The sequence below is a fragment of the Gopherus evgoodei genome, chromosome 6, assembly GCF_007399415.2.
Source record: "Gopherus evgoodei ecotype Sinaloan lineage chromosome 6, rGopEvg1_v1.p, whole genome shotgun sequence".
NCBI lineage: Eukaryota > Metazoa > Chordata > Testudines > Testudinidae > Gopherus > Gopherus evgoodei.
The window spans coordinates 14081195-14105339 of NC_044327.1; the positions used below are offsets into that span (position 1 = coordinate 14081195).

General features: G+C 47.0%; 1 protein-coding gene across 3 annotated transcripts in view; it reads right to left on the minus strand.

Annotated features, from left to right (window-relative positions):
- The window catches only part of PLPPR1 (phospholipid phosphatase related 1), a 199892-nt gene that overhangs the window by 113858 nt on the left and 61889 nt on the right, over positions 1-24145 (minus strand). For all 3 annotated transcript variants that reach the window (XM_030567865.1, XM_030567864.1, XM_030567866.1), the window contains exon 2: positions 9297-9405. In XM_030567865.1, the coding sequence (XP_030423725.1) occupies positions 9297-9359 (63 nt within the window). In that variant the 5' untranslated portion in view covers positions 9360-9405. The remainder of the gene's footprint in view (positions 1-9296; positions 9406-24145) is intronic.

A 24145-nucleotide genomic window follows, 5' to 3' on the forward strand; every position in this document is an offset into this window, starting at 1 on the left:
TTAAAATATCAGAACTGTGTGTGTCCTATACTTTCATATTCAGTCTTAAGCTCGTCTAAACCTGAGAGCACTGTAGAGCAGAATTATAGAATCCCACTGGAAAGGACTGTGACGGGGCTTGTGGAGGGACCCGGTGGAGCAGGGAGGGCCCAGGTCCCCCCAACCGGCCGCCACCCACAATGTTTTGGCATGATATTTTGGTGCTCAGCTGAGCCGGGAATTGAAAATAAGTTTTAGGGCAAGGTGTTTAAACTTTATCAGTGAGTGGACAAAACCTTATTAGGAAGGTCAGTGAGAAAGGCAGTGGGATCCAGTGGATAGGCCTCTCAGTTAGGACACAGGAAACCTGGGTTCTCTTCCTGGCTCTGCCACTGAGCTGATGTGTGACCTCAGGCAAACCGTTTAATCCCTCTGACACTCTGTTTCCTCTTCCCTGCATCTGCCTTGCCTATTTGACTGTAAGTTCTTCCAAGCTGGGGCTCTTACTGTGTCTGTGCAGCACTTAACACAGGCCCCAACTTCAGTTGGGGGCTCTAGTTTCAACGTAGAATTACAGAAGATTAGGGTTAGAGAGACCTCAGGAGATCATCTAGTCCAACCCCCTGCTCAGAGCAGGACCAATCCCCAATTAAATCATCCCAGCCAGGGCTTTGTCAGCCCTGACCTTAAAAACCTCTAAGGTGGAGATTCCACCATCTCCCTTGGCAACGCAGGAATATCAATGATGATAATACGGATGTGGGCCATCTCTCCTCTCATTTGTGATCACATAACACCACTGTTTTATCAGCAATTGCTAAACATGGAAAAGAACTATTAGGAAATCACACAATGTGTTTCTAGCTGTCCTCAATGTGATTTCGCAGCTGGAAACAAGCAGGAGGAGGAGCCCCATGGAATCAGCCAACTTTCCTCAAGTCACCAAGAAATGCTGAGAATCACTGGTTCAGAGATACTATGAAATTACTGACATGGGGCCCGGTGCTACAACAACTAACTAATATAGAGCTTATCATGAAGCGTAGCCCCTTGAAGGCACATTTGAAATGCCCACCAGCAACCAACAGACTACTAGCAGCTTGAAAAGCAAAACACTTTCAGTGAAACTTATTCAGAGTTGTAGTGGCTTCTCAGAGTGGGCTGCTGTCCATCTACTCTGCCTTCCCAGTGGGAAATCGAATTCTAAGCGCTGGTTAGATCTACACTACTTGGGATAAATATAAATAACCTTCAGATTCCAATTCTGCTGCGCTGGATATGGACAATCCACATCACTTTTCCAGAAAGGCAAATAGTAACATGAGTAAAAGATGAAGCATAGTCCATGGGAAGAGCTGGCATTACCCAACGCCAGCACAGGGAACATCCATTTTAACACTGGCTCTCTGTCTTTACGTCTGCTTCTTAATAAAAATTGACTGTTATCATCACATCTAGCATGCCAAAGGACAGGGGAAGTATGCTTAGGCAGTGAACAATGATCTTCCCTTCCTCTTGGCACTTGATTCATTTTCATGTTCATGTCAGCCTTGTCTACATGCCAATTTGTAACTCCGTTGACTCCACTACCCTCAGACTTATCAATCACACATTAGAGGGCTAAAATTCTTCAGAGATGATTCAGGCTATAAATTTGAAACATCTTATTTCACACCTTTCTGGTATTTCTTATGCACATTTGGAAAAAAAAAGTGGTCTGGGGGATGAATGAAATGATGAGGTATGGATTTCTGTCCTTTCCTAGTTTTGAGGTTACCTAAGAAATTTGGTCTGGTTTCCACAGGAGACAGAGACCTATATTCCTTGAAAATGTGGGTATTACGTCAGTGATAAATCCCTAAGGGCAACAGTAAGACACAACTGAGGGTCAGTTGCCTTAAACTATTCACTAGATATAGCTGTCTGCTATAATTCCACCTCTTGAGAGGTACTACTCTGTTTCTACAATGGTTTTGCAACATTTTCCCATAACAACTGGTTAATCTGCCTTGGCCCATGTGATTATATCCCATACCTATACAACTAGTACTTTCTTCAGCCAGTCTGATTTCTGTTGATGAGAGTGGAAAACCAAAGCTCATTCAAGGCAATAAGACGACTCTCCCTGACTTCAATGGGCTTTGGATCAGGCCCACAGAGAAACTGATTGCACTCTCAGGGCAACCTCTGAGAAACAGAAGATGGAGAGTGGGTGCAAAGAAGCTCTCCCTTAGCGGGAGCAGGCACAGTGCTGGATGTGTGAGGCCAAGAGAGGTACCTATTACAATCACATGCTCTAGATATCCTATCTCCCTTTTGTAGAGGTTACTATCCTTGCACTATGGACAGCAAGCCTCCTTGCTTGCATGGGGCCTCAGACAAAATCCATACCCAGCAAACAAAGGCCCTGGTTCTGTGCAAATGGAACGTCCCTCCATTGACTTCAGTGGGAGTTGGATCAGTCCCACAGAACACAAAGACCAAGACTGTGACTAGGCCTTCTAGCCCTTTCCAATAGGTTCTTCTTGTGCCCTACTCCCTCACTCCTGCCCCTGTGACCCTCACAGATCTAGTCACAATCTGGCCCACAATGTTAATTTTACAATTCAGGATTAAGGGACAACAGGTGTGGGGGTATGGATTATGCAGCAATAGGTGGATACCTATGACTCCTTAACCGTATAGCTCTCACCAGACAAACTTCTGACCAAAGTTTCCTTGAAAAATAACCCAAATCCAGATCCGCAGGTTGAGATGTTTCCTACCTCCTAGTAGGGGGAGAAAATGAGAGGTTTTTGTATTCATTTATTTTGATCGTAACAGGAAACAAACTCACTAGAGTGAATAAATGACCCATAAAGAATAAATAAACCTGCCAGGCTGATAAAGAAAAACCAACTCCATACCCAGCAAACAAAGACCCTGGTTGTTGGCTTCTCTTAAACATTAGTTAACTCACAACTGTTGTATCATCTGACTCCACCACCATGTTTAAACAGGAGAAGCACCTCACTACACTCCCACTGGACCATTCATCTGACTGAATGCTCACTGATTGTAGTAAGAGTTGAACAACTGGCCTCTCAGTCTAAGCTGGGCTAGACTGAGAATTAATACACTCCCCTGAGCACAGGCTGGTGCCTATGTTGCATCAGCCTGGGGTAGCTCTAGGGTCTGTATGTCCCAGAGACACCCCTATAAATAACAATTCTTCCCTCACTTTCTTCTTGCTCCAGAGGGCAGTGGCCACTAACAGCAATAAATGATGATACTCCCTCCTAGATCAGCTATGCTAGCCAGCGAGTTGGGCAGGGAGAGCCCACACTCCCTCTAGTCCCTGCTCACCTGCTTCAGGGATGGACTCATTGAGAATGCAGCACCTGCTTATTCTTCTGCACCTACATCTCAAGTCTGACAAACCTATATAGAGTGGTAAGGGAGGGATGAGGGATCTGCTCATACCCCATTGTGGGATTGTAATTGTCATGGAGTGTGGGGGAGTCCGGCCCTGCAGCCCTCTTCCTGGGACCCACAATGACTCTTAGCCAGCCAGTAAAACAGAAGGTTTATTGGACAACAGGAACACAGGTTACAGCAGAGCTTGCAGGCACAGTCAGGACCCCTCCACCGAGTCCTTCTGGGCTTTCAGGGTGCTTGGATCCTAGCTAGGATACCCTGAATTCTGCCCACACAGCCCCAAGCCCAAACTCAAACTGCTTCCCTCCTGCCGCTCCCTTCCTTTGTCCCCTTCCCGGGCAAAGGTGTTGAACTTTCCCCTCCCTTACCTAGCTCAGGTTACAGGCCCTGGCATCGTCCATCCCCTAAAGTCCTCCCCTGCTCTCCCACTCCCCACACAGACAGTCCCTACTGCATCACATCTCTCCCCCCTTCGAGACTGAACTGAGCAGGGTCACTCTGCCCAGTGACCTGGGGAAGTTCAGGGTCCCCTCTCCGGGACAACGCATCCGCTGTCAGGTTGGCACTTCCCTTCACATGGACCACGTCCATGTCATAGTCCTGCAGGCGAAGGCTCCACCTCAGGAGCTTGGCTCCTTTCATCTGGTGCAGCCAGGTCAGGGGAGAGTGGTCGGTATACACGGTGAAGTGTTGCCCAAAGAGATATGGCTCTAGCTTCTTAAGCGCCCATACCATGGCCAGGCATTCCTTCTCGATGGCCGCGTAGCTTTGTTCCTGGGGTAGCAGCTTCTTACTCAGGTACACGATGGGGTGTCTCTCCTCCTTTTCATCCTCCTGCATTAACACTGCCCCCAGTCCCGTGTCTGAGGCATTGGTGAACAACATAAAGGGTTTGTCAAAATCTGGGTTTGCCAGAACTGGGCCGCTAACCAGAGCCTCAGTCCAGATCACCTTGGAAAGCCTCCTGGCACTGCTCAGTCCAGATCACCTTGTCTGGCTTCCCCTTTTTGCACAGTTCAGTGATGGGGCCGGCTATGGCACTAAAGTGGGGCACGAACCTTCAATAGTACCCCGCCATCCCAATAAAGGCCTGGACCTGCTTTTTGGTTTGGGGAGCAGGCCAGTCTCTGATCACCTCCACCTTGGCTGGTTCCGGCTTCAGGCAGCCGCTCCCCACCCGATGGCCCAGGTAAGATACTTCAGCCATTCCCACCTTGCACTTCTCAGCCTTTACTGTTAACCCAGCCTTTCGGAGTCGTTCCAGGACTTGTTTAACCTGAGACATGTGGTCCTCCCAGGTCTGGCTGAAGACGCAGATGTCGTCAATATACGCCACGGCAAAACTCTCCATCCCCCTCAGTAGCTGATCCACCAGGCACTGGAAGGTGGCCGGTGCTCCCTTGAGGCCAAAGGGCAGGGTCAGAAACTCATAGAGCCCCAGAGGGGTGATAATGGCCGATTTCAGCCTGGCATCTGCGTCCAGCGGCACTTGCCAGTAGCCTTTGGTAAGATTCATAGTGGTGAGGTACCGAGCACCTCCCAGCTTGTCTAGGAGCTCGTCAGGCCTGGGCATAGGGTAGGCATCAGATACGGTGATGGCATTGAGCTTTCGATAGTCCACACAGAACCGGATTGACCCATCCTTCTTGGGAACCAGCACCACTGGCGAGGCCCAAGGGCTGGAAGACGGCTGGATCACCCCCAAAGCCAGCATGTCCCTGACCTCCCTTTCAAGATTCTGGGCAGTTTTACCAGTGACCCGAAAAGGGGAGCATCTTATATGGGGATGTGACCCGGTCTGACAGCTCCACCACATAGTTTACCTCATTCAGTTGCTTGATAACCTTGAAGGGCCCTTCCCAGGCGGCCTGGAGTTTGTTTCTCCTCACGGGGATGAGAACCATCACCTGATCTCCGGTGGCGAAGGCACGGGCCCGTGCCGTGCGGTCATACCAGACCTTCTGCCTCCTCTGGGCTCGGGCCAGATTCTCCCTGGCCAGGCCCATGAGCTCGGCCAGTCTTTCCCGGAAGGTCAGGACATACTCCACCACTGACTCTCCCTCGGGAGAGGCCTTCCCCTCCCATTCGTCCCTCATCAGGTCTAGGGGCCCCCTTACCCGCCTTCCATACAACAGTTCGAAAGGTGAAAACCCGGTAGATTCCTGGGGCACCTCCCTGTACACGAACAGCAGGTGAGGTAAATACTTGTCCCAATCCTGTGGGTGCTGATTCATAAATGTTTTTAGCATCATCTTCAGCGTCCCGTTGAACCTTTCTACCAGCCCGTTGGACTGGGGGTGATACGCTGAGGCCCAGTTGTGCTGGACCCCACATTTCTGCCATAAGGACCGGAGCAGGGCCGACATGAAGTTGGACCCCTGGTCCGTTAAGACCTCCTTGGGGAACGCCACCCGGCTGAAAATTGTCAGCAGCGCATCTGCCACTGTGTCTGCTTCGATAGAGGACAAGGCCACCGCCTCGGGGTAGCGAGTGGCAAAATCCACCACCACCAGGATGTATTTCTTCCCTGACCGGGTCATCTTGCTGAGGGGTCCCACTATGTCCATGGCCACCTTCTGGAAAGGTTCTTCTATGATGGGTAAAGGCCTCAAAGCCGCTTTCCCCTTGTCCCGGGCCTTCCCCACCCTCTGGCAGGGGTCACAGGATTGGCAGTACTGTCGGACATGGGTAAAGACCCCAGGCCAGTAAAAGTTCTGGTGGGTCGGATTCCCTGGTGCCCTGCGAGAGGGATGTCATGGGCCAGGTACGGCAGCTTGTGACGAAACTTCTGGGGAACCACCAGCTGCCTCCTGATCCCCCATGACTCTACTTCCCCTGGGGGAGCCCATTCTCGGTACAGGAACCCCTTCTCCCACAGGAACATCTCCTTGCAACCTCTCCTCATGGTCTGTACCACACTAAGGTCAGCCCGGTCCCTGTGCTTCCACAAGGAAGGATCTTTCTGCAACTCGGCCTGGAACTCAGCAGCTGGGACAGGGATGGGGATCGGCTCTCTCTTGCTGGCTGGGTCTGAGACCGCAGCCTCTCTGAACCATGCCCCTGGGCGTTCCCCGCTCCCTGGGTTAGGGTCCTGCACCTCGGGTCGAGTACCTTCCCCGTTGTCGGGGTGCAGTGCCCTTTGCCGACTCTGACTACGAGTCACGACCAGGGCACTCTGGGTGTTACTAGGCCAGTCCTCGAGGTCCCCTCCCATTAACACATCAGTGGGCAAATATCGGTGTACCCCCACATCCTTGGGGCCCTCCTTGGCCCCCCATTTCAGGTGTACCCTTGCCACGGGCACCTTGAATGGGGTTCCGCCCACGCCCATCAGGGTCAGGTAGGTGTCGGGCACCATCCGATCTGAGGCCACCACCTCGGGCCGGGCCAGCGTCACCTCTGCGTCCCAGTACCCAATGACCTTCCTCCCATCTACCTCCAGGGAAACAATGCACTCCTTCCGGAGGGGCAGCCCCGCGCCCACCCGGTAAACCAAAAACCCGGAGCCTGGAGCATCCACAGGTGGTAAGTTGCCAGCCCCCCTTTCCTGGGAATGTAGCCCCTCCTCCGATTGGGTTTTTACCCAGTCCACTCTCTGCAGGTTGGGTCTGCTTGGTCTGTCCCTGAGCTTGGGGCACTGGCCCCGTATGTGACCTCGTTGGCCACAGCGATAGCAGCCCATGTCTCGTGGGTCCCCTTGAGTGGGTCGGAGGGACCTGCCGCTGGATGTTCCCCTTTGGGGGGGGTTCTCCATAGGACCCCACTGGGAGGTCCCATGATGACTCTCTCTCTGCGTTGAGGCAGGCTTGCTTCTTCGAGACTCCTCCCTGCCATCCCCTGCCCGACTGTCCACAAATTGGTCAGCCAGCTGGCCTGCGTGCTGTGGGTTCTCCGGCTTCTGGTCCATCAACCACAGCCTCAAGTCAGACGGGCACTGCTCGTACAGGTGCTCCAGTATGAATAGGTCAAGCAGGTCCTCTTTAGTTTGGGCCCCAGCTGTCCACTTGCGGGCATACCCCTGCGCCCGGTTGACCAGTTGTAGGTATGTGATCTCACGGGTTTTACGCTGGCTCCGGAACTTTTTCCGGTACATCTCAGGAGTCAGCCCAAACTCGCGGAGGAGGGCCTGTTTGAACAGTTTGTAGTCCCCTGCCTACGCCCCTTTCAGTCGGCTGTACACCTCCATGGCTGCGGAGTCCAATAAGGGGGTGAGAACTGCGATCCTGTCTGCAGTGTCAACCCTGTGCAGCTCGCAGGCATTCTCAAAAGCCGTCAGGAAGGTATCTATGTCCTCCCCCTCCTTACGCCGGGGCAGCAAGTGCTTATCAAAGCTCTTTGTAGGCTTGGGTCCCCCCTCACTCACCGCAGCCGGGGCCTCACTTCTCCTCAGCTAGGCCAGGTCCAGCTCATGTTTACGCTGTTTCTCCTTCTCCTCCCGCTCATGTTTACGCTGGTTCTCCTTCTCCTCCCACTCACGCTGGCGCTGGTTCTCCTCATGTTTACGCTGGTTCTCCTCCTCCCACTCACACTGGCGCTGGTTCTCATGTTTACGCTGTTTCACCTTCTCCTCCAGCTTTTGCCTCTTTAACTCGAGCTTCTCCCTTTCATATTCCAGCCGTGTCCGCTCCACGGATGCCGAGCATTGCCGGGAGGATCCCCTGCTGGGGGGGGGCTTCGCCGGGAGGATCCCCTGCTGGCCGGGGGTGTCACGGTGCCCTCGGTATACACTGGGCTCCTCCCCGCCCTTCCCCTAGGCCTAGGAAGGGGGGGTCTCGGGAAGCCCTCGTCCGCCAGCTGACCACTCCCAGCGGGGACAGACACTGGTGCCTGCGCTGCATCTGCCCGGCTGCTTCCCTCAGAGACAGGGCTCCGTTCATTCATGCGGTCTCCCTGCTCCAGCTGGGCAATCAGCTGGTCCTTGCTGAGCCTCCCTGGGTGCAGCCCCCTCTGCTTGCACAGCTCCACCAGGTCACATTTGCGCCGCTTGGCATACATCTTCCTGCTGACCACTCACAGGCCGGGGTGCTCGCCGCTCCCCACGGTTTCCAGGGGGACCCCTAGTGCACCAGCCCTTCTTGAGGTCACCACCTCTCTGCCAGGGTCGAGCTGTAGACTCCTCCGCCCCTGGGACCGCTCGCTCCAATCCCCCGGGGGACCCTGTTACTGCAAAGTCCTTCTCACTGGGCACACACTCCCAGGGGTTAATCAACCCTTCCTTTTACTGCTCCCCAGTCACTTACTGCAGGAAGTGCCATCCACGGGGTGCAGTATATCCCACCGCTGCCACCAGTTGTCACGGAGTGTGGGGGAGTCCGGCCCTGCACCCCTCTTCCTGGGACCCACAATGACTCTTAGCCAGCCAGTAAAACAGAAGGTTTATTGGACAACAGGAACACAGGTTACAGCAGAGCTTGCAGACCCCTCCACCGAGTCCTTCTGGGCTTTCAGGGTGCTTGGATCCTAGCTAGGATACCCTGAATTCCGCCCACACAGCCCCCACACAGCCCCAAGCCCAAACTCAAACTGCTTCCCTCCTGCCGCTCCCTTCCTTTGTCCTCTTCCCGGGCAAAGGTGTTGACCTTTCCCCTCCCTTACCTAGCTCAGGTTACAGGCCCTGGCATCGTCCATCCCCTAAAGTCCTCCCCTGCTCTCCCACTCCCCACACAGACAGTCCCTACTGCATCACAGTAATACGAGACCAATTTGGCCCTGATGCCTTGTTAAATAAGCAAGCTGTGTTCATGTGTGATAGACAATCCTTGTCATTTCTTTATCAAAACAGGATACATTGCACAACTGCTGACGTGCTACTCTTCAGTCTTACAGGAGTTCAGCTGTTTTTGTCCCAGCTTCATCACAGCATGACACAAACTTCTGCAGCATCTGTGCAGTGCACTCACCTCGACAAAGATGAAACATGGGATGATAGAATAACTTCGCTGGGTGTTGTTTCCTAAAGCCATTTCTCATCACACCTCTTGGGAAAGCACTGTCCAAAACTTTACCAGGCTGAAAGAGACACAAACACGTACAGTAAGTTACATTCGACTGAACGTTCTTCACTTAATAGAGCCTGGAGAATATCACGGCAAGCTCATGTAGCAAGCAGAGAAAAAGAGGAACAGAATATTAAGCGCTAGATTGTAGTTTTACAGCCTGTCCGGTGTCTTGCTGCATAGTCCCTGGAGCAGCCTGGGAGGTAAGAGTGTGACTCAGAGAGAGGTCACCAGGTTTAGGGTGTTGCAGATTACATCTCCCATTGAGCAAGGAGGAAGCAGGATCAAAATCTCAATCACAGTTTGATCCTTTCTCTGCTTCTGGACCAATGCAGCCATGCACTGCTCCTTAACTCAGAGCAGATTGCAAGATCACAATCCAGTGCAGAAGTGACTGTATTCCTGAGTCATAAATGGTTTAAATCAATTATGTTTTATGCTAAATAAATAGTGAAATTGTACTTTAAAATAAGATGGGTTTACAGTGACCTGAAAGCCACTCTGTGGATCATCAAAAGATTTATCTGGGCAAATATGTCCAATTTCACATGCCAGGACAGCTTACCCAGGCAAAACTATTGACTTCAGTGGGAATAAGCACCACACAATTGGCAGTGAAGAATTGGGCCCTTTCTGCGAAGTTCTTTTGGCCCGATGTTAGTTAGTAGTTTAAACCACAAAACCCCTTCCTGCTAAGCATCACTGTGCGATACTGACTATTGTAATTTTAATGGAACATAACCTGGTAACAATCTGCATTGAGACATTTGATCTCTTCACTGTACACAATGTATGGAAAAAAGAACTCTAATGGGAGACTTAACTGGTCTTAAGTGTGAAGAGAGACTTAAAATGGCTTTAGAGATCAGCATTAGGCAGTGGTATAAACCAAAGAAGAAAAAAAACAGTGGCCAGAGAGCTGCCCAGTACCCTACCACACACACTCACACAGGACAATGCCAGGGAAATGAGAGGAATGGAAATTCTAACCATATTAAGAAATAGCCAGGATGCCATGGGGCACAATCCCACTCTCAGCACTCTGAACCCAAAGAAATTCTTCCATTTGAATTCCAAGTTACTGGGGCACTGGTTTTGCCAAGGCACGTATGAGAGTAACGGCTGGTTTAAGTAGCATCAACTCCTGGCAAATTTTCATAGGATGATTCCACTTCACTTGCACAGAGACTTGTTCCATATGGCCTGACTCCTTTGAGAGGGAGGTGGTAAGGCACTGGTATGGGGAGTTGATATCATTGTTGCTCCTATGAACTCCTAACTAAAGCGAGATGAAATGTTTTGACTATAACTTTTTCCAGCAAACAATGCAGATTTGATAATGCTGAAAAAGTTCACGTATTCACATCGATTTCACCAAAGGGACTCAGTGAAAAAAAAACCCCAAACCCATCAAAACGTTTCAATTTTTCAAATCAAAACATTTCAATTTTTTTATTTAATATAACTTTGTTTTGCAATTTCTTTTAATTTTAGGGTTTCTTTTTTTTTAAAGTACAATAATGCCCAAAATCAAAATGAAATGTGTTGTTTGATCCAAAACTATTTTATTTTTCAGTTTGTCAGAAAATTTCATTTTCAGTTTGAGCTGTAACAATTTATTTTCTCATTTATATTTTGGAATTGTCAGCAAACAAAAAAAATCCATATTTCACCTAGCTCTGCTCCTAACTGGGCAGGTGTGCATGAGTTATTTCTGTTCTAAATGGCTTTGGGGATTGTTTGATAGAATGATAGGTTAAAGAAGAATTGTTACTGAATTACAAGAATTGTGCGGATCATTACTACTGAAATCCCTGTCAGCACCTTTCTAGCAATGATCATGTTTAAGGATGGCATTAATACTGTTTCCCTGGCCAGTGCAGCCAGAACATAGTAATAACCGGATTTTGCAAATCCAGTGCCCTATGACTTAACGCCTTGCCTTCGAGTCCATAGGTATATTATGGAAAACAGTAAGGAGTTGGGTGTTTTAAACGGAAGTAGTGTGCTGTGAGACATTTAATTAGATTCAGAAGAATTTAGATCATGTGTGTTAAGAAACTGAATAGATTATAGCAAACAAGCTGAAGGTCCTTTGCAGCCCCACTGCTCTGCCTAATTGAATGCCATGGCCCTTGCAATGATGTCAGAAATATGTCGTGTTTATGACTGTTCTTGCAAACTTGCTTTTCAAGTATCAGAAGGGTAGTTGTGTTAGTCTGGATCTCTAAAAGTAGCGAAGAGTCCTTTGGCATCTTATAGACTAACAGACGTATTGGAGCATGAGCTTTCGTGGGTGAATACATCCCCATGTGACCTGCATCCAACAAAGCGGGTATTCACCCACGAAAGCTCTTGCTCCAATACGTCTGTTAGTCTAAAAGGTGCCACAGGACTCTTTGCTGTTCACCATCAGTGAGTTTGTTACTACAATAATTTGCCTATGGAAAAGAAATGTATTTTATGGGCCAGATTCTCTCCTGCATTCTGAATTGATGTTGTTCTGGAAGCTCCAAGAGACAAGAAAGCAGCCAATTTGAGAATTCTCTCCCTATGGGGGACCTCTCAGCTGGCATAGAGCTGGCATAGCCAGCCCTTTCGCCACTCCTCCACATTTGGCTCTGATGAAGCGGGCAGGACAGTGGTAAAGTGGGTTATGGCTGAAATATGCTGTACTCGATCTGTCCCCAGATGACATATGATTCCTTGGAGGCCGTTGCCAGATAGGCTGGAGCGGCCTATGCTATGCTGTGATCAGAGATGGCACAGATCAGCCCAAGGAATCAGGAAGTCAGAACTAGATACTGGCACAGAGAGAATTTGGGCCTATATCTATGCATCTCTCTTCCTCTTGAGGAAAGCTTCTCTGTACAAACGATAGCGGATATCTTTCATTACCATCTAGTGTCACCATCTCCATTTTTATCGTCATTTTGTTCTGATTGTTAACTAGGAAAAACTTGTTAAGATATCACTAGGTTCTGACCTTTTCATCCGGGAGCGTGAACACTGCAATGTGAGGCAACTTGGTCAGACCTACAGGAAGGGAATATTAATATTACCCGAGCACTGGCATTATGTGAGGTGCTTCTACTCTTTAAACAAGGTAGAGTAGTTGAATAATACAAAGGTTGTGAATTAATTAGCATTAGTTAGTTCTCATTTTGCCTAATTCCCCTCACATACATTTTCAGAAAGCCCTTCAACTGCAGTGTGGGAGGTTATTGTCTAGCATCTCCTGGGAAAACAGGCAGAGCCATGGAATATATATATGAGCAAACTGAACATTAACTAAAAGGCAGTCAGAGAAAAGAGAACAACGAAGGCAAACACCTCAGGCTGAAAAGGTTTTATTGCCACAGGGATCTGTCATGGTGGGGCAGGGGAGGGGGAGAGGAAGCCAAGGAGGAAAGAAGAGAAAATTCTAATAAATGGAACGCTGCAGCTTATGTCCAACAGAAGGATTGTTAAAAGGCACAGTCAAGTGTTTTCTCAAGCCTTTTACTTTAACACATGACATAGCACGAGAGACTTGGCTGTAAGGAAAGACTACATGAGCTGATCCGGTAGATTTCTGGAGTAGCAGATAAAATAAGCGCTGATGGCTGCTATCAAATCCCCCCTCACTCTTCTGCAGATTAAATAAGACCAGTTCCCTCAGCCTCTCCTCATAAGTCATGTGCCCCAGCCCCCTCATCATTTTGAAGAGCAAATACTAGTGTTCACATATTCAAGGTGAAATTCACCACTATGTAAAGGGCCATCACAAGAGATACCCTAAACACCAACCAAGACCCCAAATTATAACACTCCCCCAAGCAGAGTTTTGACCCCAAAAGGGGAGATGTGACAGAGACTCCATGTAGTCCACTCAAGTACTTCACTATTGCCATGGGTTTTACACAGAATCATAGAATATCAGCGTTGGAAGGGATCTCAGAAGGTTATTTAGTCTAACCCCCTGCTCAAAGCAGGACCAATCCCCAGACAGATTTTTACCCCAGGTCCCGAAATGGCCCCCTCTAGGATTGAACTCATAACCCTGATGTCATAAACAGAGGGTTAAGGGTTAATGTCTCTTTTACCTGTAAAGGGTTAAGAAGCTCAGTAAACCTGGCTGACACCTGACCAGAGGACCAATGGGGGGACAAGATACTTTCAAATCTTGGTGGAGGGAAGTCTTTGTTTGTGCTTTTTGTGTTGTTCATTGTTCGCTCTTGGGGCTAAGAGGGACCAGACGTACACCCAGGCTTTCCCAATCTTTCTGAATCAGTCTTTCATGTTTCAAAATTGTAAGTAGTAGCCAGGCAAGGTGGATTAGTCTTATGTTTGTTTTCTTAACTTGTAAATGTGTCTTTTTGCTGGAAGGATTTTTACCTCTGTTTGCTGTAACTTTGAATCTAAGGCTGGGGGGGAATCCTTCTGGTCTATATGACTCTGAATACCCTGTAAAGCATTTTCCATTCTGATTTTACAGAGATAACTTTTACTTCTTTTCTTTCTTTAATTAAAAGCTTTCTTTTTAAGAACCTGATTGATTTTTCCTTGTTTTAAAATCCAAGGGATTGAGTCTGAACTCACCAGGGATTGGTGGGGGGAAAGGAAGGGGGATGGTTAATTCCTCCTTGTTTTAAGATCCAAGGAGTTTGGATCAGTGTGAAGCCTCTCAAGGCAACCCAGGGAGGGGAAAGTCTGGGGGAAAAAGGAGGGGGATGGTTAATTTCTCCTTGTTTTAAGAACCAAGGGGTTTGGGTCTGGGTTCCCCAGGGAAGGTTTTGGGGGAACAGAAAGTGTGCCAGATACTAAATTCTGGCTGGTGGCAGTGTACCAGATTTAAGCTAGTAATTAAGCTTAAAAGTGTTCATGCAGGTCCCCACTTTTTGTACCCTAAAGTTCAAAGTGGGGGAAAAAACCTTGACACCTGGCTTTAGCAAACCAATGCTCAAACCACTGAGCTATCCCTGCCCCCGAGGTGTTCAGGTGTGGCAGGTGTTCAGGCACTACAGAGGTGGTCAGCCATATAAGTCACATTACATTAGATTACATGCACCTTTTATGTGCATGTCATCACATGGGGTGACTTTCACCCCCAAAGAACAGCCACAGCAAACAAAAAGCAGTACAAACATGGCGGAAGTGAAGAACCACGTGGAAGTCAAAGGATCGTTCACAAGGGCTGTTTTGTTGTATTCACTCAGCTCTGGTTTTTAAGTGTCATCATGGATGGGCAGGTTCATGCTGTGAGGTGCTTACATCCCTGCCAAATTGTTTAGCATGTCACTAACTCAACGTTGCCTGGAGTGACAATTCTTAAAACACAGCATGAAAATCAGTGAAATCACAGGGGTGAAGCTGCCTTACCATCTAACTGATACAGCTGCTGTCTTCTTTTGTGATGGAATTATCAGTGCATGGTAGAGGAGAGGGATGCAGATTACAGGATTCATTAAGAAATACTTTAAAATATCAGGCACTCTTTGTAAATACCACCACCAAATTTATCACGCACAATTAATGGAGCTGATTCTGCTTCTAACTTCCAATTAACTAAAAAGCCAATTATGCCAGGTCTCCTTTCATCCCTTCCAATTTTAGAAATTAATCTAATTGAAATAGTCGTGCGTGTTCTTGGATGGAAAAGGGGGACTATTTTTGGTCTCCATCTGATCACCTGAAGATGCTTCATCTTAATTTAGATTGATTAATGGGCCTTACAGGTTCTTCTGAAACCAATGGGAAATGCAAGTACTCATTTCTTTTTATCAAATCAGTTTGAAGCCACTTGCAACAAAGGAATGGCAGGTGCGGTCAGCAGTTAGGGCATAATTGTTTGAAAAGGGGACTCTGAAATCCAGGAATAAATGGCAAAATTTGTCTAATGAAATTACAGTAGTTTACAGTAATTTTAGGGACTGATCCTGCAACAGACTGCACCCATGCATAGTTAATTATATTGGGACATTCAGGTCTCACTGGCTTCCACATCAAATTTGTTCAGTTTGCAAGTAAAGTGATGTTTTTTCTAATTGGCATGCCTGCAGATTCACGCTGGAACTTGAATGTCAAGCGCATCATCTGTCTGTCTCCTGGAACATGATCATTGTACAGATTCTACAAGTGTTGCCCTCAGTTACACTTGTACAATTCCACTATTTTTTGTAAGTTTGCAGTGGGCAACTGGAAGCCTGAGCATTACAGGCGCATTTTTTAAATGTATTAAACAAAGAATGAGAAGAAACAAGGTGGCCCCACCAAGAGTCGCTTTAAGGTGCCTCTGCGTATGGTATTCCCACCTACGTACACATTTCCAGGCAAGGCAGAATTATGGGATTTTGTTGAGTTTTCCTTCTATTCTAGTTGGACTGTTTCAGTGAGATGCAGCTCATGTTCACAGGACATTCAGTGAACACAAGCACAGTGTTCATAGTACATCCGGCTCAGGCCATTTCCACAACATGGATTTTTGTATGGGATCATTCTATACTTCTGTTTGCGCATGCGTTGGCTTTCTCTTTCTTCCCCAGCATATGCCCCACCAGTAGTCAGCTCTGCACAGTTCAGTATACGTCTGAGAGCAATTGTTTACAGAGTTACACTGAGCCACATTCTCTTTCCCTGCTTCAGACATTTTGTGCCGCTCAGGTTCTGTGAAGTGTTCACAATCTAGCCTTACCTGGCCAGCAGAGAATTCCCTACTGTAGCATAAAGCCAGCATAGCTGGCTCCTACACCATCTGCTCCCGTCACTCTGGTATATGGAGTACGAGGAGGTGCAATGGGGGAGGCAAAGTACTCCTGCACACCTCCAATTCTCAACTGGCTGGCATAAGTTAGAACAGCCTATGGATGTGGCTCTGATTTATACCGGAGTCAGGGAAACTTGAGAATCAGGGAACTGTGACCGGCTCCCTGACTTCCCTCTGTACAGAGCAGATCTTCACACATCTCTCTCTCTCAGTCTGAAGGGGCCCAAGAGGATGTGATTCTGAACAACTCCCGAGACAGATGTGGAGATCTCGTTGCAATTTTTCTTTTATGGTCTGGGAGCCCAGTGCTTTCAGGACTGAGAGTCTCCAGTGTCAAGATATAAAGTTACGGAGGGTCATTTGGACACCAAGACAAAAGTTTTCTCCAGGATCTAGGAATAATTTTAGAACTCTCTCCTCCACTGCGGGGAAAACAGCGGGGAAACCAATCAGATGGGACAGACATTGGCCGTCAGTCAGAATATGAATGCTACCTTAGAGGCTTTACATTCAAAATTAGGCTGCCTTCCTCTGTGGTACATATAAACAGAGAGAAAGAGACTCTGAGGACAAAATGCTTATTGATTTGAGCAGGCAGTCTGGAACTAGAGGAGCAAAACTGAGCAACCCATTGAGTACAAGCTCCACTATTATTTAAAAAAAATAAACAACGACATAAACCCACTGCAACACTTGACATTCGGGGCTCGGGGAGCATAATTTGGTGTTAGCATCTCACTGCCCTGACATTCTCAGACTCACACAAGCAAGGAATAGCTTCCATGCATCACTCAAATTAACAGTGCCACATGGATAATTCCAGGCACAGTAAATCAATGCCAAAACCCGTGACTTCCTGTGCTGTGCATCCACCCACCCCAAATTCATTGTGATAGGAGAATCCTTCAGGAGTCCCTTCACATTCGAGAGAACAAGGACCACCCAAAAGATGCAGATCTAATACATACAGAATTCTGAGTCAAATCCAGAAAAACTTTTTTGGCCTGCAGCACAGAGCTCAAGACTCGGGTTTTTTATCCCCCAAAGATCAATGGCAAGCAAGGCAGATGACATCAACTCCCAACAAACAGCTCTTCAGGGACCCAGACAAAGAAACTAGTGGCTTTTCATTCCACTGGAAAATATGATCCACTTTGAACTGCAACCACATATCACATGGGAGATGTGCCTACCTTCTCCATTAATGGAGACTGAGACATAAGCCTACGTGTGGCTGCAGAAACGGCCTTCAAACTGTGGAACACCTCATTAACCAATGTCCCAAACAATCATATCCTCCTGACGGTATCTCTGCCATCCACTCTGCTTTACTGAAGCAGTTAATTGGTCACCAATCTAGACCTGGACCTCTAACATTGCTTTTTGAAAACTACACAAAGGAGGAAGAAGCAGCTAGGCAGGGAGTTGGAGAGACACGCGCATTTCAGCTGTTTGCAGAGAAAGGCATTTATTTGAGTTTAGTACCAACCTACTTCTGTCTGGCTTGGTCATACAATCTGCCTCTCCTCCTCAAAGCTCGCTTGATCTTGGTTTTCAGTATGAATACAGACCAGGAAAGCAGGGCCTCGTGATCCTTCTGACTTTTGGGGTTTTAAGGAGGAGGTGTCAGAAGAGCAAGGACAGGACACAAATATAGCTCCTGCACTCCGGGCAGTGCAGGCTTTTGTGCCCTCCTACCAGCCTCTGTGTTACAAACCACCCCAAAGAGAGGAGTTGGAGGCCAAGACATGACCCTGCTTCCCCTCACTCCCTGCACAGGTCCATGAAGTTGCCCGGGGGAGCAAGTGTAACCCATACTGGCAGCGTGTGAGCATCTGTCCCCCTCTAGCGGCTGGTCCACAGCAGCGGTTAATCAGTCTGTTCCAGCATGCTAGCTAACAACCCTTACCTTTAACTCAGGGGAGAGAAGTTCATGCTTTTAGTGCTGACTGTCACAGGTTCGTTCTCCATGGATATCCCAAGCAGGGCCATTTCCCACAAGTGGAAGATTGTAAGAGATTGTGCATGCATACATATGCATTCCCTCTTGGATCTCCCTCTAGGGGAGGAGGGGTGCAGCTCTGCACCATGTCCTACACACACCCTGGTATTAATCACAATTGTCTGAGCCTTCCAAAGCTTAAAATCCACCATCTATGTTATCCCTCATGTTTGCTTCTCAACAGAGGAAAAAAAGAGCAAATGTCAGTGTGATGGCCGCCATCTTGGATAACACACTGGGGACCGAAACATAAGCTAAATCTCTCTAGTTTGAGCTGCGATTGACCCTCCACATCCACAGCTCAGGCACAGGAGGGACCAGTAACATATATTCACTGGTGGCTACCTCCTAGCTCTGAAAAAAACGAGAAACACAAGTCAGATATCTGTTCCCTTCTGCAGAAGGGAATGTCTGTGGAGATACCTCAACTTCTCTTACAAGTTGGATGTCAAAAAGTTCTCACCAATGCAGCTATCACAAAAGCAGTAAGGGTGTGGTTTTTCCAAAGCACTGATTGCTCGGCCTAATTCTCTGCCATTTAAGTCGATGGTAAATCTCCCTTGGGGAGCAGAGTTAGGCCAAAGCTGAGTGCTTTCACAAGTCTCAGCTGGCTCAAATCTCAACCTGTGCATGGGTTGGGTTTTTTCTTAACCTACACGTACTGATAGCGTAGGTACTTCTCCCTCCCGCCCCCCAAATATCCTGGCATGGTAAGAAAGAAATTCCATAAGGACTTTGACAATGAGCCAGATGATGAAATAAGTTAGTATGAGTCTGATCCTCTGGAGCTATCTCCACAACAATATCGACTGGTATAAGGGAGTGCCACGATGAGCAATACAATGATCAACGGGACTGGAGGGATTCATAAGGAGACATTAAAAGAGCTAAATATATCTAACTTGCCTAAGCAATGACTAAAGGGGACATGCTAATAGTTTACATGGCTCTGGAGACTGGAAACATGACAGGCCTGGTTTTCCGTTGACTTTAATGTTGTGCCATCCCTTACACTTCAGTGTATACGGATACCATTGTGATTTAGCAGCATTTTACACCCACTTTGCTCAGGTGTGAATGATGACAAAGATGTATGCAAGGCAGTGGAGAATCTGGCCCCAAGTAAGGAAAGATCTGTTTAGTATGTCAAAGAGGGGTGGAATAATAGGGGTAACGGGATGAAATGTAGACAGGGAAAATGAGGCTGAAGATCAGTGAAGCCTTCCCACCAGCAAGATATATTTAGCCTGGGAATGGTCTCCCAAGAGAGTGGCAGAGACCTCAAGCTTTAAAAACCAAATAATACTAGAAAAATGTTCTGCAGTGAAGAATCCTGCAGTGACTAGGGGATTGGTTGGATGAGCTAATAGGTCTTTTCCATCTCTAATTTCAATGATGAAGCATGTAGTCTGAGCAGCAATTATCACCTAATTAAATAAAATAAAGATGCAAAGCAAACAAAAGCACATCACTATTACAAAGAGGATGGAATACAGGCTGCATGGTCCCATTCAGGTTTTGTTTGTTTATTTGTTTGTTTGTCTGAAGTTCCTGCTTGTTCTAATACTGCCGATTGCTGGTCATGGGCTGTCATACAGATAACAAGACTACCCAGAGTTATAATAGCTAATGCTAACAAAATTTTTGGAAGGATATTAAGCCTCATGATTCAGGGTTTAAGCCAATCTGTAACTATCAGAGATGAGGGTGAGGCCTAATGTGAGGGGCAGATTATTCCACATCTGCTGTCCTTACCCCTACCTCCGAAGCAGCTGGAACAGCCCTGGTAACTCATACCAAACTGCTTCAGTTCACTACAAACTTCACATAAATTGCAACACAAAATGCACATGAGCCCCATAGCCACAGTGAGCCATCTGCAGATTCATCATCCAAATCAGAGAGTTGGCTCTTCTTCAGATGGCATCTTTACTTTTCCCATTGCTGCGTGGCAGCACAGCAGAGCTTATGCTGAGCAAGAAGGATCAGACACCCGGGAAGTAGAAGTTCCTTTGGTTTTGCATTAGCACCATTCAACACACTCCGGGTGAAATCCTGGCCCCAATAAAATCAGTGGCAAAAGTCCCATTGACTTCAATGAGGCCAGGATTTCATTCTCCATTTCTAATGGGGCACTGGCTTCAAGCTATAGTAAAATGTGCCCACCGACACACTGACATGTGCCTTGCCACCAAGCAAGGATTTACCAGGGACAGAAAAGGCAACATTTTTAGATTTCTTTTTCCAATGGAAGCCTAAATTAAATATATATATATATATATATCCTCCAATGGCACAGTCTAAAAACCAGGAGACAACAGAAATTATTGCCTTCAATCTGTGGCTTTGTCTCAGATAGACTTCCAAAGGATCTTAGAGACAATTCCTACTCTCCTTCCTAATGCACATACACCTCTACTTCAATATAACGCTGTCCTCGGGAGCCAAAAAATCTTACCGCGTGATAGGTGAAACCACATTATATCGAACTTGCTTTGATCCACCAGAGTGTGCAGCCCTGCCCACATAGAGCACTGCTTTACTGCGTTATATCCGAAGTCATGCTATATTGGGTTGCGTTATATAGAGGTAGAGGTGTAGTTCAGCTGATGACCATGAGACTAACACCAGACTATAGAGAGTAGGATTTGCCCCTTAGAACATACCAGACTGTGTATCCTCGCCCAAGTGGAACAATGATCTCCACTTCAGCAGTTTGTAGTTTTCTGTAGGTTAGATAGCAAAGTAAGCCAGGGTCTCAGGCCACAAGTAAAGTCTTGGGCCAGATCTACCCTACAGATTCAAGCCAGCATAACTATGTTGGTCAGAGATGTGAAGAAGGTCCCTAACACACAGGGCTGTACCAGCACAAGTTCCTAGTGTAGACACAGGTATATTGTGGGGTTCTTATTGGTAGAACTTGTTCCACTTAAGGGAGCTGGAATCAGCAATGCCAGCAAAAGCACAGTTTTGCTGGTATAAGCTGCATCCGCACTAGGAGTGCTTAGCCAGTATAGTATGTGTCCATGTAATTATACCCGTAAAACACTCCTGTGTAGACCTGGCCTGAGTAGTATGCCGCAAAGATCTGAGTGTTGAGCATCCTGAATTACCACTGACCTAAATACAAGTTTAAAGGGCTCAGCATCAAACAGGACCCAACTTATACATGTTATCAGAGATGGTTCATGGACTGAATAGCCAAATAATTGCATAGTCTTTTTTTGACAGCACTTTAGGTTCACTTTGAAACCAAGGGATAGAGGGTTAGTTCTAGCACTGCTCTGTGCGCTGGACTTGGTATCAGTTCTTTTGCCCTCAGCACCAGTACCACTGGTGCCACAAGGAAGCAGAGAGACCAGCAGCAACAAATGTTCTATTCAGTGTGGCTTTGCGCCCACTCACACAATCCCTGCAAACACGCACAGCTAGCAAATTTAAAAACAGATGGAATATCTGGTTAACCTGTTCCAAATAACCCCCCAAATCCACATGTAAAATAAAAGCCAAGTCAGAAAAATAAACAGTTCATTCCTATAAACAGGCGACACCTTAAACCTGCCGTGTGGGTGGTCAGTATATTTTCAACATGGTTGACAGTGAAATGCCTGTTTTAGAGCCCCTGTTGTTTAGCATATTCATTTATGAAATGGAACAACTATTTAGATTACTCACAGCTCCTAATGGAAGAACATAGGGAAGTTTAATTAAACTGAAAGGCAACACATGTAAAATTGAAAAAGGATTTATTTTACACAATGCGTAATTAACCAGTGGAACTCATCGCCACAAGGTATCACTGAGGCAACGAGCTTAATGGGATTCAAACAGAGAGTAGACTGATAAGAATGGTTGGTTATATTAGAGGATGAAAAAAAGAGACATAGGAAAAACCATCATTTGTTGTGGGGGAAAACAGCTTTCCCTATAAGCAGATAATTCCATAATTCTCCACTGTGGAGTTTCTTATTCCTTGCTATGGAGTATCTGGTACTGTGCCCAGAGACAGGACACTTGACTAGATGGTCTGGTACAGTTTGACAACTCCTATTATCCTACTTTCCTATTTTCCAATATACTGTATTTACTTTTTCCATTCACATTTTTCTCTTTCCCTTTCTCAACTGTTTGTCTTTTATTTTCATTCCTCCTGCCCTCCAGTCTATCTTCCACTTATTTTTTAGGTAGATTTTTTCCTCTGCCCCCTTTTTAGCCCCTGATCACAAAACATCTCCTAAGAAGAGATGAAACCCCAAACCCTGGAGTGGGTTAAATATTAGGCAAAACAAGTTGGGCTAGAGATCACAACCAGTATTGCCAACTCCTATGGTTCCAAAATCATGAGTCAGGTCCCCAAAAATCATGAGGCTGGCTTAAAACTTTTGAGATTTTAAAATATAACAAATGTTGTGTCTTTTTATTTGTCATCTGATTTTTGAGCCCTTGAGATACACTCGGTGCACATTTTGAAGCTCTTCTATGTAACCATAAGGACTAGAAACTGACTTTAAAATGAAATCTGAGCGCCTCATGCAAATCACATTACCACAGGAACTGAGGCTTTAAGAAAAGCATGAAATTGCAAAGGGTGGCCACGCTGCAGACCCATGCATAGAAGCCTGGAGTTGGTGAGATTCTACAGGTTTGGTCCTTAGAGTCTGGATGAAGACTGGTAGTGGGTCATTTGCTTGAATTTGTTTCTGGATTTTATTAAAGCTTTGGGAGGTATGATGTGTTGGAACACAAAGAAACTCAAGCTGGAACAGGTCACGAGGTTTTGTGAAATTCAGAAACAGATTTTCTCTGATAACCCTTTCCATAAACCCTTTGAATACAGAGTTTATATGCTACAGAATGGATTTATTACCATCCCCCTTCACAAAGACATTTTGTTGCAGGACATTGCTAAAGAGACCACAGGATATGAGCTGCCAAGAAGAGGCTGCCTGATACATTGAAAACCACTGGAGTGAAGCGTCATTAGAGTGTCGCTTCTCTCCCTGCAAATGGAATGAGCTCCCTTTCTTATCCATGTTTATTGAACCAGCATCTCAGTAACATTACCTGCTGTCTTGGGATAATAATAATAAAGCTCCTGGGGGGAGAAAAATCCTGGGCCCTATTCCACCACTGTATTTCTGCAGTATTAAGAGACATTCAGAAAAGGAAAAATTAGGCGGAATATCAGGAAAAGCTTCCTGAGAGTAAACCTTATCTTCATGTAAACTGCAGAGGTTTAACTAAAAGTGTGGTTTTAAATTAATTAATTAAACTGTAGCACGTCTGTGTGCGGGGCCAACTTTATGAACTGCAGGGCCCAATTTGAATTCCTGGTGGTGGTCCAGGGCTTTGGCGGCACTTCGGCAGCGGGGGGTCCACCCCGGTCTTCCGGACCCCCCTGCTGCTGAAATGCCACTGAAGACCCGGAGCAGACATCCCCCGACCCCCCGCTCCCGAAATGCCAAAGACCCAAAGCGGACCCCCCCCCCGCCACTGAAATGCCGCTGAAGGCCGGGACATCTGCCCCCTGCGGGTGCTGGGTGAGTAAAAAAAAATTTTAAAAGGCACCTAAGGCGTGGGGCCTGATTCCCGGGAAATGGCCTAAAGCCGGCCCTGCTGTGTGGAGACTTATTTAGTTTGGTTTAAACTTTGGTTTATTTTCGTTGTCAAATTTTTTTAACGATAATTAAGCTAAACCAAAATAATAGTCTCTAAACAACTGAAATAAGTGTGTCTGTGTGATGGCTGCCATCTTAACCAAGACAACTGGGACTCAACTTGGGATCTCTAGGCCCGAAGGCTTGAATCTCTACACCTAGAGCTAAAGAACTGCCTCTGTGGCTGATTGCATTTCAAACTCATAGTCTGAATGGACCGGTCATAGGGCGGATGAATAGAACACAAACTTCGGTGCAGCTGGTGTGTTAGATGAGGACTTAGATTGTGGAATACTCTCCAAAGGGAAGTGGTGGAAGCCTCGTTGAAAACTAGACTGGACAAAATATT